General features: G+C 40.8%; 3 protein-coding genes across 3 annotated transcripts; all 3 read right to left on the bottom strand.

Annotated features, from left to right (window-relative positions):
- Positions 1-2,292: 2,292 nt before the first annotated feature.
- Positions 2,293-3,512, bottom strand: LOC121194720 (trace amine-associated receptor 13c-like). The gene is made up of 2 exons (XM_041057718.1): positions 3,340-3,512; positions 2,293-3,112 (listed from the first exon to the last, which is right to left on the bottom strand). Exons 1-2 carry the CDS (start codon positions 3,510-3,512, stop codon positions 2,293-2,295), a joined length of 993 nt encoding a protein of 330 aa, XP_040913652.1.
- Positions 3,513-7,586: 4,074 nt separating this feature from the next.
- Positions 7,587-8,920, bottom strand: LOC121194585 (trace amine-associated receptor 13c-like). Its single transcript, XM_041057530.1, has 2 exons — positions 8,751-8,920; positions 7,587-8,406 (listed from the first exon to the last, which is right to left on the bottom strand). Exons 1-2 carry the CDS (start codon positions 8,918-8,920, stop codon positions 7,587-7,589), a joined length of 990 nt encoding a protein of 329 aa, XP_040913464.1.
- Positions 8,921-13,438: 4,518 nt separating this feature from the next.
- LOC121194578 (trace amine-associated receptor 13c-like) lies at positions 13,439-14,767 on the bottom strand. Its single transcript, XM_041057519.1, has 2 exons — positions 14,598-14,767; positions 13,439-14,258 (listed from the first exon to the last, which is right to left on the bottom strand). The coding sequence occupies exons 1-2, from the start codon at positions 14,765-14,767 to the stop codon at positions 13,439-13,441; spliced, it is 990 nt and encodes a 329-aa protein (XP_040913453.1).
- Positions 14,768-17,925: the final 3,158 nt, after the last annotated feature.

Genomic DNA, 17,925 nt, shown 5'->3' with positions numbered 1-17,925 from the left:
TGTTGTTTTCTTTTTTGTTTTCTCTTTGCTTTTGTTGTTGGCCGACATACTGACTCCAGTGATGGTCCTCTGATACCTGAGGCTCCGACACATGCGCGGTAGCTCGTAAAGAAGTTGTATCGAACCACTGTGCCGAGGTGTGGTTTGGTCACGTGAGTACTGACGTTTCAAGCACTTGAGTGACGTTCGAAAATCGTCAGTGCTTCGGACGTCATACGTATCACCTGATTGGTTCGGTTTGTCATGTGAATCACGCGGCGGGAAAGAATGTGTTCAGGGATAGGATAGTTCTATGTAGTGGCGGTCATTTGAATTTTTCTTTGCAGAGTAGGTTGGTTTGTTGCGGTTGTTAGGTGTTAGTAGTAGTAGTGTTGATAACGTATTTTTGGAGAATCAGTGTAGATAGAGCAATAGATTTATAATATATAAATTAGATAGGTAGAGAGTTATATAGATAGGTTTATAGATATATAGTCCTATGGGTTTTTTCGAAGGCTGGGGAAATAGTTTGTAAAAGAAGAGACCGTTTGAGCCCAAAAACTATTTCTTAATAAAAACTCATAAACAGTTACACAAGCACACCCACTGCCCTGTTCTTTGAGCAAACTGCCGTGTTTCAAGCACAGCCTCTTTACCCACATACACATAAACCTCTTTACCAACGATGCCCAAAACATACCATGATATAATCTGAAAATTACATTACGTCTGTATTTGTAGAGCACATCTCATGAATGTACCAGAACTATTTCAATGTTTCACAACACAATATATAAGTGAAGATTATGTAGGGTTACAATCAGCCATGCCAAATAACAAACATGGTTTTCTGTTATCATTATTATTATGAATAATCCACTTGAAACCACCTTATCATCTGGTGCTATGTATCTAGCTCCATGATAGTCAGACTTGGAGTCAGATGTGTGTTTTGGTTAGGAAAAATCACGTGATTCCTGACGTATGAACCACTTTACTGCTTCATTCGGTATCGAAACCCTGTCATTGGTTTAGTTGTCTTGCAACAATATAGCGTCGGTTCGATTCCCGTCAGAGTTGCGTGTTATTTAGCTCATGAATTAGACATTTGGAATGAGATCACATTTGTCATCTGGGGACTGAACACCCAGTATTAAACATCTTTTAAGCTATGAACTATTTAGACTTGTTTTAGGATAGCTTACGATTCATAACAACAACTACAACAACCAGACATGTCAAATAATATAACCTATGTATTTAATATATATATTTAATATTTGTATTTTATTGTGTCAGCTTGAAACCATACAAACATGCAGTGTAGTCGAACAAGAATGTGCATGGCGAATCAAATCCCAAACAATCCATGAACCAATAAATGACACACCTTGATTGCACTTCATTTTATTGACCACTAGATGTCCTACTCGAGCACTGTGTCATTGAAGCCTCGGTTAATGAACCATTTTTTTTAATCAGGTGTCGAAGCTTCAACAAAGCCTCGATCAGCCATCACTAGTCACCGTTTGCTGTGTGTATGGCACGTATGAGTGGGGTGTTCCTTATTTTCTTGGACTTCCTGACCCCTGTTTGAACCCTCCCCACAGTTGGTAAGACTCAGCCACTAGGTGGGGGTCAGCCACTTTGGCTTATACCTTTTATTACTTTTCAAACCCCTGTGACTTCTACTCAATAAAATTTGTAATCTCTTAATTGTGAACCACGTCTCCTGCCCTTCATTGTTGAATGAACCTGAGTGCACTTGTTTTGGTTTGCTAATGCACTTTTTACTTACAGTAATATTGCTTGGGTGAAATTACCAAGGTAGCGTTATCGGACTCTTACTCTTAATAGATCTATCTCTCACTTTCTGTATTGTAGCCTAAAACCTATTTCACATTCAGAACTGTGTTTTGGCAGACATCCGTAACAGACTCAGGTCTTACAGGATACACGTGTCGCCATGAAAATAAAACTCACAAATTTTCTCTGCAGTAATGACAGTATTTTTTTTTTAAAGAATATTCTCTGGCATCAGTCATTCAAATGGGATGACTGTAGTCAGATCACACACAAGACACATGTGCAATCATAAAAAAAGAAAGAATGAAAGCATCATGTTGTCTGGTAGAGACAGATATATCTGTAAATTCATAAACAAACATCATACAATCATTTTCTCCATAGTTCTATTTATTTTCCAGACTTTGTGATGTGTAAGTTCAGTGTATTGAAGACAGCTTAAAAATAACTTCACCTTCACATGAAAATAGTCACTTTTAGTTAATCCATCCCAGTCTCTCTCTCTCTCTACAGTAAACTGGTGTCACTGGAGCCTGGCTGCAGCATCTGAAGTGTAGCAATGTGTTTAATAGCTTTCCTGAACCAGGGATAGAAAGAAACATAGATCACTGGGTTTAGACAGGAGTTGAAATACAACAACCAAATGTCAAACCCTGCAAATGATGTCCCTAATAAATTGTTCTCAGCTGCAAGAGTGAGACAATAATATGGACAGGAGCACAGAAGAAACACAGCTATTACAATACCAAGAGTCCTGGCTGCTTTTATATCAGATCTCTTAGCTTTTACAGTCTCTGAACACTGGAGTGTGATCGTCACAATGTGAGAGCGCATGGCACGAGCCTGAGACACAGCCACCACAAATACTCTCAAATACAAGAGTATGATGACAACAATGGGGCCTAAGAAATTCACAACAAGATCAACAACATCTTCAGCAAAATTAATTATGACTACACATTCTCCATAACAGGAGTTATACCTGCTCGGTTGTTTTATGATGTCCCTCAAGATCCAAGTGCTGTGGACAGCAGAAAATATCCAACACAGATAAACACAGAGTTGAACTGTTTTCAGAGTAACTTTGGTGGAGTAAAACATGGGGTCACAGATTGCTATGTAACGGTCAACTGATATGAGAACCATGTTTCCTACTGACACACTGATAACAAGGAAATCTAAAAAGTTATTCACAACACATGTAATGTCACCCAGAGTCCAGCAGCCTTGATAGTGGAGAAACAGAACTGGCATCTGCAGGAGACCCACAAGGAAGTCTGCAACAGCCAGAGAGAGGAGGAGGAGGTTGGTGGTGGTGTGGAGCTGCCTGAAATGAGAGAATATCAACACTGAAAACATTGGTATATGTAGAATTTGTTGAAAAAAGTTTTATTAGCAGTTACAATGCTAGCAGTATGAATATATCTATAACATGGCATTAGCACACATAAATGAAACATTATGTTTCCTAGCTCAAAGCCACTCCTTCATGTATCTAGCTGGAACCTGAAAATGAAAATCTTTTTATGCCATGTGGAGAAGTTTTATCTCTGCCTGAAGTGTGAGATAGAAATGATGACCAGCAGGTTAAGAACCACAGTCAGCAGAGTGATGGAAGATGACAGCAAACAGGAAATAATTGTGGTCTTCAATTGAGGACGCATCGTCCTCCTGCAGGAGGTGTTGAGCTGGGGGAAGCAGAGTTCAGCTTCTTCCAGGGCCTCCATTATCAGAGAGAGAGGAGAAGCTGCTGAGCTCTGACAGCTTTCTGATTCAAACTCTTTGTCATACAGCTGATTTATCTCTTTCCTTCCTCCCCTCCCATAGGCAACTTCCATCTTGTCAGAAGGCCAAAGCCCAGTACGTCACACTCTGGCTCTGTGTACTGCTGAATGTAGTCAGACTTGTAGATGATATTAACTATGCAATCAAAATAGACAAATACATAGTTGATTGACACAAAGAGGTGGACTGCTCAGGACTGCTAAAACACTTTCCATCCCCTTCTTAAGTCTGAAATTCAGATTTAACACTTTCATCAATAAAACCCATCCCATGGTCAGGGTTTTCATGTGGGGAAAAAATGTTGTGGTATGGTCTAGTATCCTATATTGTTTATACACCAGGATTAGTGTGAATGTGCAGGTTTTTTAAATGCTGAAAAACGTGGCTGACTCCTTTCCCACTGCCAGTAGACAAGTCTGCCTTTCTGCTTTTCCCCATAGACAGGCACTGGGAGTTAGCTCTTTGCTAAAGCATCGGCTGGGCTAGGCGGCTACATCCAGAGGCCTTCGGCTACCTCCAGCGGTTGACAGGGGCTGCAGTGTCCGTGTTTGTTTGCCAGTGTTCGGATAGGTTTTTGTGACAATATGGCTTGTTGTAGTGTAGACTGTACTAACCGACCATCGAAGGAGTCTGTGTTGCAGTTTTTTCGTTAAGTAAATTTCTCACTATTTTACCTGGATTTTTGCACTAATTAGCATGTATTAGCATATTGTGCCGCTGGCTTATGACTTCATTGCCGATTTCTGGTCGCTGCTGATACAGATAGAGGACCGGAGCAGCTAATGTTAGGAACGCTGCTGCGGTGTGTTCCGTGCTCTCAGAGTCCGTTTATTGTAGGAATACAAGGTTACAATTTTATTTCGTCTCATTTTTCTGTTTAAAAAGTCCGACATTGCATGGACAGAGCAGCTCCGTCAGTAAGTGGCTGCTGTTCATTGTGTGCTGCTGTAAATTAAATCAAAACTAGACAGTGGGAGTGCTGTGGGAGCTGTTTTTTTAGACTTGAAAAAAGCATTTGATACAGTAAACCATAATGTTCTTCTTTCAAAACTGTCAAATTTCAACTTTTCTGATGACGTAATGAAATGGATGGAATCCTATCTCACTATGAGAAAACAATGCACCAGAGTTGGGAATAAGACGTCATCATTCATTGACTGCTCTGTTGGTGTTCCACAAGGCTCAATTTTAGGCCCTTTATTATTTAGTCTATATGTTAACGACCTACCACTTGCATGTCCTGAAGTCGAAACACAAATGTACGCGGATGACACGGTCATCCTGGCATATGGAAGAGACAGATATGAAGTAGCAGCCAAATTAACAGTAGCGATGGCCAAAATTTCCACCTGGCTTTCAAGGTCCTGTCTGACACTAAACATCAGTAAAACTGCATGTATGTACTTTTACATAAGAAAAAATGGAAACCAGCCAGATATCCTTGTAAATGGGGAAAAGATCCAGATTGTTTCACATTTTAAATATTTGGGGATTACTGTTGATTCACAGCTGTCCTTCAAGAAACACATAAAGCAAGTGTGTAACACTGTTAAATTTAACTTAAGAAACTTTAGACACATCCGAAATCAGCTCCCCTTAGATGCCGCCAAACTATATATGCACTCAATGATTTTCTCACATATTGCATACTGCATCACAAGCTGGTCACAATCTGGAAAAACAACACTCACTCAATTGCAAACACTTTATAAGCAAACTCTTAAGGTACTAGACAAAAAGCCATCAAGTTATCATCATTGTAATATTGTCCAAAAGCATAAACTTCTGACCTTTGATAATTTTGTATTCCTTGCCAATGTTAGTTTACTGTACAAAATAGTACATGATCTGGCTGCTCCTCCACTAAAGGAGTTCATATCACTGCGCCCAGACAATAGAAGAACAACCAGGACGACCAGCAGAGCTCACTGTGTAGTACAGCACAGACGTACTGAGTTTGGCAGATCAGCTTTTTCTGTCAAAGCCACTAATTATTGGAACTCAGTACCAAGCGAGATCAGAGAGATAAGCACCCTCACTGGTTTTAAATCTAAGATAAAATCATGGCTTAAATCAACCCAATCATGCACTCATCAACCATAAATCCTATTGGTTCATAATCCACTGATTTGTAATTTTAACATTGTGATTTTATTGCTGTGTGAAATTGTTATTGTTGCTGTCTGATTGTTATTGTTTGTTGACCCGTTGTTGTTTGAGAAGGCTGTTTCAGTGACAGTATTCTAATATTTGTTGTATTCTTATGTATGTATTTACTTATCTTGGACTGTAGTGTTTTGTCTTAATACTCAGTGTTTATTGTTCCTGCTCAGGGACTACAGATGAAAATTAGCTGGTAGCTAACTCTGGCATGGCTGAGAGCTATGCATTGTCCCTGTTAAATAAACAAATAAATAATAAATAAACTGTAAGTGGATAGTGGATGGAGGCAGCGGTGAAAGCTGGTAAATATTAAACATTTTAATATATTATTATTATCATTATTTTTTATTGTTATCATTAATAATAATGACAACAACAACAACAACAACAATAATAATAATAATAGTTTTTAACTTTTTAATATATTTTATCAATATGAAATGATTGTTTCACAGTTAAATAAAAGGCTAGAAATAAATTTCCTCCCACAACTCCACCAAACCCTGCAGCTCCACCTAAAACCTCTCTATCTGAAACAGTCATGTTTAAAACACAGCAGCAACATTATGATCTCTGTTGTATGCTGTGTGTCGCGGTTACACGGGGTTGAGCTAGTGGGGTCGGACTCGGGGACTGTTGTGTGGTGGATGTAGCTGTGTGTAGCTGCCTTTTAGCTTGTTAGCCTAGCTGATTAGCTGATTAGCCTTAGGCTAGCTCGGTTGCTCCGAACCAAGTGGGCGGGTTCGCGGTCGGCTGACCCCGGCTGACCCGTAGAGTAACCGCCTCTTCGCCAAATAAGGAAAGTACATTTCCACTAAAATCCAAGATGGCGCAGCTCAAATGTCCATGGTTTGTTCACAAAACCGACTCCCCGAAACCAATGGGTGACGTCACGGGTGCAACGACCATGTCTTATACAGTCTGTGGGGAATACTGTTTCCATGAAAGGGTGTACATGGTCTGCATCAATGTAGCAAAAATACAATTTTTCTCTGAAGCTATGGCAATATTTTGTTGTGCTATGGTCTAATATCCTATATCCTATATAATATTCTATATCCTTTATAAACCAAGATTATTTTGAATATGAAGGTTTTTAAATGCTGAAAAAGGCGACTGACTCCTTCCCCACTGCCAGCAGACAAGTCTGTCTTTCTGTTTTTTTTGTTTTTTTTTTTGTTTTTTTTCTTTTTCTGGTGTGTCATGTTCAAAGTCACAAAAGCGCCAGGAAACAGAGTCAGTAGAAAGCAGCATGGAGGCAGGAGACTATGTTATGGCCACTAATGACTAACTCTCACCATGCTGTCTTACCAGTGTTGCAACTTGCAGTTTCAAATATGGAAAACAAAATCACCATTACACACTGATCACAGAGACTGAAAAACAATGAATGTTCCTCTCTATGTCAAAGTATCAGGAACTTTGACGTGTATCATAGCATCGTGGTTATTGAGGGATATTTAACATTAATACCCTGTAATATAGAATCGTAAAGCGGTAACAAGGATTTCACTGATATTACTTCTTTTACTTATTCTGCTTATTGGTCCTGTACTTCACTGATACTCTTATTGATTAATGTACAAAACATTTATTTACCTTTCAAAAATATATATTATTTCTCGCATGTCACTGTATACTGTATCTGTGTTTGAACTGGAATAAAAACGGTGTCAGTATTGTGAAGAAGCAGCTGCTTTGCATGACGTATGTGGCTTTTATCTTAAGTCAGGCAGATAAAATTGAAAAGTTTTCTCTGCAGCAATGGCAATATTTTTTGAAAACAGATTAAAAATCCTTTCACATTCACATAGAAATAATTAGTTTCAGTTAATCCATCCCAGTCTCTCTCTCTACTGTAAACTGGTATCACGGGAGCCTGGCTGCAGTATCTGAAGTGTAGTAATGTATTTAATAGATTTTCTGAACCAGGGATAGAAAGAAACATAGATCACTGGGTTTAAACAGGAGTTGAAATACACCAACCAAATGCCAAGCCCTAAAAATGATTTCTCTAATAAGTTGTTCTCAACTGCAAGAGTGAGACAACAATATGGACAGGAGCACAGAAGAAACACAGCTACTACAATACCTAGAGTCCTGGCTGCTTTTATCTCAGATCTCTTAGCTTTTACAGTCTCTGAACGCTGGAGTGTGACGGTTGCAATGTGAGAGCGCATGGCACGAGCCTGAGACACAGCCACCACAAATACTCTCAAATACAAGAGTATGATGACAACAATGGGGCCTAAAAAGGTCACAACAAGATCAACAACATCTTCAGCATAAGTATTTATGACTACACATTCTCCATAACAGGAGTTATACCTGCCCGGTTGTTCAAGGACATCCCACAGTATCCAAGTGCTGTGGACAGCAGAAAATGTCCAATACACACAAACACAGAGTTGAACTCTTTTCAGAGTAACTTTGGTGGAGTAAAACATGGGGTCACAGATTGCTATGTAACGGTCAACTGATATGAGAACCATGTTTCCTACTGACACACTGATAACAAGGAAACCTAAAAAGTAATGCACAACACATATAATGTCACCCAGGATCCAGCAGCTTTGGTTGTGGAGAAGTAGAAATGGCATCAACAGGAGACCCACAAGGAAGTCTGCAACAGCCAGAGAGAGGAGGAGGAGGTTGGTGGTGGTGTGGAGCTGCCTGAAATGAGAGAATATCAACACAGAAAATATTGGTATATGTAGAATTTGTTGAAAAAAGTTTTCTTAGCAGTTACAATGCTAGCAGTATGAATGTATCTGTAACATGGCTAAATGCAGAACAACATTACAGATTAGTTCTATGTACTATTCATGTCAGATAAGTGGATTCAGCAGCATATGCCATGTAGCAAATATCAAACAACAAGGAAAAAATCAAAATGTTTTGATTAGCGACCTAAATGAAACATTATGTTTCCTAGCTCAAAGCCACTTCTTCATGGATCTAGCTGGAACCTGAAAATGAAAATCTTTTTATGCCATGTGGAGAAGTTTTATCTCTGCCTGAAGTGTGAGATAGAGATGATGACCAGCAGGTTAAGAACCACAGTCAGCAGAGTGGTGCAGGACACCACAGCGTAAGAGATCGTGGTCTCAAATTGAGGCTCCATCGTCTTCCTGCAGGAGGTGTTGAGCTGGGGGAAGCAGAGTTCAGCTTCTTCCTGGGCCTCCATCATCAGAGAGAGAGAGGAGAAGCTGCTGAGCTCTGGCAGCTCTCTGATTCAAACTCTTTGTCATACAGCTGATTTATCTCTTTCCTTCCTCCCCTCCCATAGGCAACTTCCATCTTGTCAGAAGGCCAAAGCCCAGTACGTCACACTCTGACTCTGTGTACTGCTGAATGTAGTCAGAGTAAATGAGAAATCTTTTAAAAACAAGTAGACAAACATCTTTCTGTGCTACACCTGTTGTGCTATGATTCTTTGTTTGTTTGTTATTTCTGGTGTGTCACGTTCAAACTCACTAAAGCCCCAGAAAACACAGTTAGTAGAAAGCAGCATGGAGGTATATAACTGTTATGGCCACTACTGACTAACTGTCACCATGTTTTCATGTTGCAACTTGCAGTGTTGACACATTGATCACAGAGACGGTTAAAATGAATGTTCATTGATACATCAAAGTGTCATGAAATCTGATGTTCATCAGAGCATGGAAAAGGAGTAAACATTTACATGTCCATGCAGGTGTCATGTTTCCAAAACTGCTGATCAGAGCAGGAGCCGATAACCATCTGAAACAACTGCAGTCACTTGACCCTGGAGTTGAAGGCCGATTTTACTCTTTCCCACTGAAGACAAAAGATGTCAGTGCATGTTTTGTCCAGAGTGAAAGGGTTTCTTGTGTTTTCTACACTTGTGCCTCTCACTCTCAGCAAAGAAGACATCAAACTTAAGTTTGCAATTTCCAATAGTTAATCACTTCTCCTAAACTCTGTTACTTGCAGACGATGTTAACTATGCATTCACAATAGACAAATACATAGTTGATTGACACACAGAGGTGGACTGCTCAGGACTGCTAAAACACTTCCCATCCCCTTCTTAAGTCTGAAATTGAGATTTAACACTTTCATCAATAAAACCCATCCCATGGTCAGGGTTTTCATGTGGGGAAAAAATGTTGTGGTATGGTCTAGTATCCTATATTGTTTATACACCAGGATTAGTGTGAATGTGCAGGTTTTTTAAATGCTGAAAAACGTGGCTGACTCCTTTCCCACTGCCAGTAGACATGTCTGCCTTTCTGCTTTTCCCCATAGACAGGCACTGGCAGTTAGCTCTTTGCTAAAGCATCGGCTGGGCTAGGCGGCTGCATCCAGAGGCCTTCGGCTACCTCCAGCGGTTGACAGAGGCTGCAGTGTCCGTGTTTGTTTGCCAATGTTCGGATAGGTTTTTGTGACAATATGGCTTGTTGTAGTGTAGACTGTACTAACCGACCATCGAAGGAGTCTGTGTTGCAGTTTTTTCGTTAAGTAAATTTCTCTCTATTTTACCTGGATTTTTGCACTAATTAGCATGTATTAGCATATTTAGCCGCTGGCTTATGACTTCATTGCCGATTTCTGGTCGCTGCTGATACAGATAGAGGACCGGAGCAACTAATGTTAGGAACGCTGTTGCGGTGTGTTCCGTGCTCTCAGTCCGTTTATTGCGGGAATACTAGGTTACAGTTTTATTTCGTCTCATTTTTCTGTTTAAAAAGTCCGACATTGCATGGACAGAGCAGCTCCGTCAGTAAGCGGCTGCTGTTCGTTGTGTGCTGCTGTAACTGTAAGTGGATAGTGGATGGAGGCAGCGGTGAAAGCCGGAAAATATTAAACATTTTAACATATTATTATCATTATTTTTTATTGTTATCATTAATAATAATGACAACAACAACAATAATAATAGTTTTTTTACGTTTTAATATATTTTATCAATATGAAATAATAATGATTGTTTCACAGTTAAATAAAAGGCTAGAAATAAATTTCCCCCCACAACTCCACCAAACCCTGCAGCTCCACCTAAAACCTCTCTATCTGAAACAGTCATGTTTAAAACACAGCAGCAACATTATGATCTCTGTTGTATTCTGTGTGTCGCGGTTACACGGGGTTGAGCTAGTGGGGTCGGACTCGGGGACTGTCGTGTGGTGGATGTAGCTGCGTGTAGCTGCCTTTTAGCTTGTTAGCCTAGCTGATTAGCTGATTAGCCTTAGGCTAGCTCGATTGCTCCGAACTAAGTGGGCGGGTTCGCGGTCGGCTGACCCCGGCTGACCCGTAGAGTAACCGCCTCTTCGCCAAATAAGGAAAGTGCATTTCCACTAAAATCCAAGATGGCGCAGCTCAAATGCCCATGGTTCGGTCACAAAACCGACTCCCCGAAAACCAATGGGTGACGTCACGGGTGCTACGTCCATGTCTTATACAGTCTATGGGGAATACTGTTTCCATGAAAGGGTGTACATGGTCTGCATCAATGCTTAGGTAGGTGGAATGTGTTAAAGTAACATCCACATGCATGGCAGGACCCAGCATTTATTTTTATATGCATCAGACCAGGTCACCTTCTTCCATTGCTCTGTGGTCTAGTTCTGATTCTCACGTGCCCATGGTTGGTGCTTTCGGAGGTGCACAGGGGTCAGCAGGGGCACCCTGACTGGTCTGCAGCCCCATACACAACAAACTGCGATGCACTGTGTATTCTGACACCTCTCTGTCAGAACCAGCATGAACTTCTTCAGCACTTTGAGCAGCAGTAGCTTGTTGGTTGGATCGGACCACACAGGCCAGCCTTCGCTCCCCGAGTATATCAATGAGCCTTGGCTGCCCATGACCCTGTCGTCAGTTCAGCGCTGTTCCTTCCTTTGACCACTTTTGATAGATACTAACCACTGCAGACCAGCAACACCCCACAAGAGCAGCAGCTTTGGAGACGCTCTGACTCAGTCGTATAGCCATCACAATTCAGGCCTTTTCAAACTCGTTCAAATCCTTCCGCTTGCCCACTTTTCTTGCTTCTAACATCAACTCTGAGGACAAAAGGTTGACCTGCTGCCTGATATATCCCACGCACTAACAGGTGCCATGATGAAGAGATAATCAGTGTTATTCACTTCACCTGTCAGTGGTCATAATGTTATGCCTGATCTGTGTATATCTGTGCTTGAACTGGAACATAAAAGTTTCCAGACATATGTGGCTTTTATCACAGGTCAGAAAGATGAAATTACAAATTTTTCTCTGCAGCTATGGCAATATTTTTTTGTGCTATGGTCTAATATCCTATATCCTATATAATATTCTATATCCTTTATAAACCAAGATTATTGTGAATATGAAGGTTTTTAATGGCTCCTCCATTAAAGGAGTTCATATCACTGCGCCCAGACAATAGAAGAACAACCAGGACGACCAGCAGAGCTCACTGTGTAGTACAGCACAGACGTACTGAGTTTGGCAGATCAGCTTTTTCTGTCAAAGCCACTAATTATTGGAACTCAGTACCAAGCAAGATCAGAGAGATAAGCACCCTCACTGATTTTAAATCTAAGATAAAATCATGGCTTAAATCAACCCAATCATGCACTCATCAACCATAAATCCTATTGGTTCATAATCCACTGATTTGTAATTTTAACATTGTGATTTTATTGCTGTGTGAAACTGTTATTGTTGCTGTCTGATTGTTATTGTCTGTTGTCCTGTTGTTGTTTGAGAAGGCTGTTTCAGTGACAGTATTCTTATATTTGTTGTATTCTTATGTATGTATTTACTTATCTTGGACTGTAGTGTTTTGTTTTAATACTCAGTGTTTATTGTTCCTGCTCAGGGACTACAGATAAAAATTAGCTGGTAGCTAACTCTGGCATGGCTGAGAGCTATGCACTGTCCCTGTTAAATAAACAAACAAATAAAAAATAAAAAATAAATGCTGAAAAAGGTGACTGACTCCTTCCCCACTGCCAGCAGACAAGTCTGCCTTTCTGTTTTTGTTTCCTTTTGTTTTCTTTCTTTTTCTGGTGTGTCATGTTCAAAGTCACAAAAGCACCAGGAAACAGAGTCAGTAGAAAGCAGCATGGAGGCAGGAGACTATGTTATGGCCACTAATGACTAACTCTCACCATGCTGTCTTACCAGTGCTGCAACTTGCAGTTTCAAATATGGAAAACAAAATCACCATTACACACTGATCACAGAGACTGAAAAAACAATGAATGTTCCTCTCTATGTCAAAATATCAGGAACTTTGACGTGTATCATAGCATCGTGGTTATTGAGGGATATTTAACATTAATACCCTGTAATATAGAATCGTAAAGCGGTAACAAGGATTTCACTGATATTACTTTTTACTTATTCTGCCTATTGGTCCTGTACTTCACTGATACTCTTATTGATTAATGTACAAAAAGAAACCAAATTAAAACATAGATTTTACATTTATTTACCTTTCAAAAATATATATTATTTCTCGCATGTCACTGTATACTGTATCTGTGTTTGAACTGGAATAAAAACGGTGTCAGTATTGTGAAGAAGCAGCTGCTTTGCATGACGTATGTGGCTTTTATCTTAAGTCAGGCAGATAAAATAGAAAAGTTTTCTCTGCAGCAATGGCAATATTTTTTGAAAACAGATTAAAAATCATTTCACATTCACATAGACATAATTAGTTTTAGTTAATCCATCCCAGTCTCTCTCTCTACTGTAAACTGGTATCACGGGAGCCTGGCTGCAGTATCTGAAGTGTAGTAATGTGTTTAATAGATTTTCTGAACCAGGGATAGAAAGAAACATAGATCACTGGGTTTAAACAGGAGTTGAAATACAACAACCAAATGCCAAGCCCTACAAATGATTTCTCTAATAAGTTGTTCTCAGCTGCAAGAGTGAGACAACAATATGGACAGGAGCACAGAAGAAACACAGCTACTACAATACCTAGAGTCCTGGCTGCTTTCATCTCAGATCTCTTAGCTTTTACAGTCTCTGAACGCTGGAGTGTGACGGTTGCAATGTGAGAGCGCATGGCACGAGCCTGAGACACAGCCACCACAAATACTCTCAAATACAAGAGTATGATGACAACAATGGGGCCTAAAAAGGTCACAACAAGATCAACAACATCTTCAGCAAAAGTATTTATGACTACACATTCTCCATAACAGGAGTTATACCTGCCCGGTTGTTCAAGAACATCCCAGAGTATCCAAGTGCTGTGGACAGCAGAAAATGTCCAATACAGACAAACACAGAGTTGAACTCTTTTCAGAGTAACTTTGGTGGAGTAAAACATGGGGTCACAAATTGCTATGTAGCGATCAACTGATATGAGAACCATGTTTCCTACTGACACACTGATAACAAGGAAACCTAAAAAGTAATTCACAACACATATAATGTCACCCAGGATCCAGCAGCTTTGGTTGTGGAGAAGTAGAAATGGCATCAACAGGAGACCCACAAGGAAGTCTGCAGCAGCCAGAGAGAGGAGGAGGAGGTTGGTGGTGGTGTGGAGCTGCCTGAAATGAGAGAATATCAACACTGAAAACATTGACATATGTAGAATTTGTTGAAAAACGTTTTCTTAGCAGTTACAATACTAGAAGTATGAATATATCTGTAACATGGCTAAATGCAGAACAACAGATTAGTTCTATGTACTATTCATGTCAGGTAAGTGGATTAAGCAGCATATGCCATGTAGCAAATATCAAACAACAAGGAAAAAATAAAAATGTTTTGATTAGCGACCTAAATGAAACATTATGTTTCCTAGCTCAAAGCCACTTCTTCATGGATCTAGCTGGAACCTGAAAATGAAAATCTTTTTATGCCATGTGGAGAAGTTTTATCTCTGCCTGAAGTGTGAGATAGAGATGATGACCAGCAGGTTAAGAACCACAGTCAGCAGAGTGATGCAGGACAGCACAGTGTAAATGATCGTGGTCTCTGAGTTAGGATTCATCGTCTTCCTGCAGGAGGTGTTGAGCTGGGGGAAGCAGAGTTCAGCTTCTTCCAGAGCCTCCATTATCAGAGAGAGAGGAGAAGCTGCTGAGCTCTGGCAGCTCTCTGATTCAAACTCTTTGTCATACAGCTGATTTATCTCTTTCCTTCCTCCCCTCCCATAGGCAACTTCCATCTTGTCAGAGGGCCAAAGCCCAGTACGTCACACTCTGGCTCTGTGTACTGCTGAATGTAGTCAGACAGAGACACAGAATTGTGCGCTACACCTATTGTGCTATGTTTATTTGTTTATTTATTTATTTGTTTGTTTGTTGTCGTGTCACGTTCAGTGGACTGCTCAGGACTGCTAAAACACTTTCCATCCCCTTCTTAAGCCTGAAATTGAGATTTAACACTTTGATCAATAAAAGCCATCCCATGGTCAGGGTTTTCATGTGAGGAAAAAATGTTGTGGTATGGTCTAGTATCTTATATTTTTTATACACCAGGATTAGTGTGAATGTGCAGGTTTTTTAAATGCTGAAAAACGTGGCTAACTCCTTTCCCACTGCCAGTAGACAAGTCTGCCTTTCTACTTTTCCCCATAGACCAAGGGGGGAGTTGCAGGTTTCAGCAGTGAGGATCACTTCTGTGTTCAAAAAGCTGCAGTTCCTCGGCTGCCGCTGAGGGCTGGCTCCAGAAGTGAGCAATTTTCCATTGACCCCCATGTTAAAATAGCCAACTTTACAGCCTAAAAAAACATATTTACAGCCTGGTACATTTTTTGTTTTTGGTCTCTATTGATAGTTTCCACCTCCGTGAACACTGTGAGGGGGGTGAATTTTTTTGTACCACAACCGTTTTAGTGTTATTTAGGCTTAATAAATTAGGGCGTGGTTACGTTGAGTGACAGCCCATAGACAGTCACAGGCAGTTAGCTCTTTGCTAAAGCATCGGCTGGGCTAGGTGGCTACATCCAGAGGCCTCTGGCTACCTCCAGCGGTTGACAGGGGCTGCAGTGTCCGTGTTTGTTTGCCAGTGTTCGGATAGGTTTTTGTGACAGTATGGCTTGTTGTAGTGTAGACTGTACTAACCGACCGTCGAAGGAGTCTGTGTTGCAGTTTTTTCGGTAAGTAAATTTCTCACTATTTCACCTGGATGTTTGCACTAATTAGCATGTATTAGAATATTTAGCCGCTGGCTTATGACTTAATTGCCAATTTCTGGTCGCTGCTGATACAGATAGAGGACCGGAGCGGATAATGTTAGGAACGCTGTTGCGGTGTGTTCCGTGCTCTCAGAGTCCGTTTATTGCGGGAATACTAGGCTACAATTTTATTTCGTCTAATTTTTCTGTTTTAAAAGTCCGACATTGCATGGACAAAGCAGCTCCGTCAGTAAGCGGCTGCTGTTTGTTGTGTGCTGCTGTAACTGTAAGTGGATAGTGGATGGAGGCAGCGGTGAAAACTGGTAAATATTAAATATTAAACATTTTAATATATTATTATCATCATTATTTTTTACCGTGATCATTAATAATACTACTAATAATAATAACAACAACAAAAACAACAATAATAATAATAATACTGCTTTTAACTTTTTAATATATTTTATCAATATGAAATAATAATGATTGTTTCACAGTTAAATAAAAGGCTAGAAATAAATTTCCTCCCACAACTCCACCAAACCCTGCAGCTCCACCTAAAACCTCTCTATCTGAAATAGTCATGTTTAAAACACAGCAGCAACATTATGATCTCTGTTGTATGCTGTGTGTCGCGGTTACACGGGGTTGAGCTAGTGGGGTCGGACTCGGGGACTGTCGTGTGGTGGATGTAGCTGCGTGTAGCTGCCTTTTAGCTTGTTAGCCTAGCTGATTAGCTGATTAGCCTTAGGCTAGCTCGATTGCTCCGAACTAAGTGGGCGGGTTCGCGGTCGGCTGACCCCGGCTGACCCGTAGAGTAACCGCCTCTTCGCCAAATAAGGAAGGTACATTTCCACTAAAATCCAAGATGGCGCAGCTCAAATGCCCATGGTTCGGTCACAAAACCGACTCCCCGAAACCAATGGGTGACATCACGGGTGCTACGTCCATGTCTTATACAGTCTATGGGGAATACTGTTTCCATGAAAGGGTGTACATGGTCTGTACCAATGCTTAGGTAGGTGGAATGTGTTACAGTAACATCCACATGCATGGCAGGACCCAAGGTTTCCCAGCAGAACGTTCCCCAAAGCATCACACTGCCTCTGCCGGCTTGCCTTCTTCCCATAGTGCCTCCTGGTGCCACGTGTTCCCCAGGTAAGCGTGTGTGCGTCCATCCACATGATGTAAAAGAAAACACGATGCATCAGACCAGGTCACCTTCTTCCATTGCTCTGTGGTCTAGTTCTGATGCTCACGTGCCCATGGTTGGCGCTTTCGGAGGTGCACAGGGGTCAGCAGGGGCACCCTGACTGGTCTGCAGCCCCATACACAACAAACTGCGATGCACTGTGTATTCTGACACCTCTCTGTCAGAACCAGCATGAACTTCTTCAGCACTTTGAGCAGCAGTAGCTTGTTGGTTGGATCGGACCACACAGGCCAGCCTTCGCTCCCCGAGTATATCAATGAGCCTTGGCTGCCCATGACCCTGTCGTCAGTTCAGCGCTGTTCCTTCCTTTGACCACTTTTGATAGATACTGACCACTGCAGACCAGCAACACCCCACAAGAGCAGCAGCTTTGGAGACGCTCTGACTCAGTCGTATAGCCATCACAATTCAGCCCTTTTCAAACTCGTTCAAATCCTTCTGCTTGCCCACTTTTCTTGCTTCTAACATCAACTCTGAGGACAAAAGGTTGACCTGCTGCCTGATATATCCATCATGGCACAACAGGTGCCATGATGAAGAGATAATTAGTGTTATTCACTTTACCTGTCAGTGGTCATAATGTTATGTCTGATCGGTTTATATCTGTGCTTGAACTGGAACATAAAAGTTTCCAGACATATGTGGCTTTTATCACAGGTCAGAAAGATGAAATTACAAATTTTTCTCTGCAGCTATGGCAATATTTTGTTGTGCTATGGTCTAATATCCTATATCCTATATGATATTCTATATCCTTTATAAACCAAGATTATTTTGAATATGAAGGTTTTTAAATGCTGAAAAAGGCGACTGACTCCTTCCCCACTGCCAGCAGACAAGACTGCCTTTCTGTTTTGTTTTTTTTTCCTTTCTTTCTTTT

Source organism: Toxotes jaculatrix, chromosome 15, assembly GCF_017976425.1.
Source record: "Toxotes jaculatrix isolate fToxJac2 chromosome 15, fToxJac2.pri, whole genome shotgun sequence".
Classification (NCBI taxonomy): domain Eukaryota; kingdom Metazoa; phylum Chordata; class Actinopteri; family Toxotidae; genus Toxotes; species Toxotes jaculatrix.
This window is presented reverse-complemented; position numbering and strand designations above follow the sequence as displayed.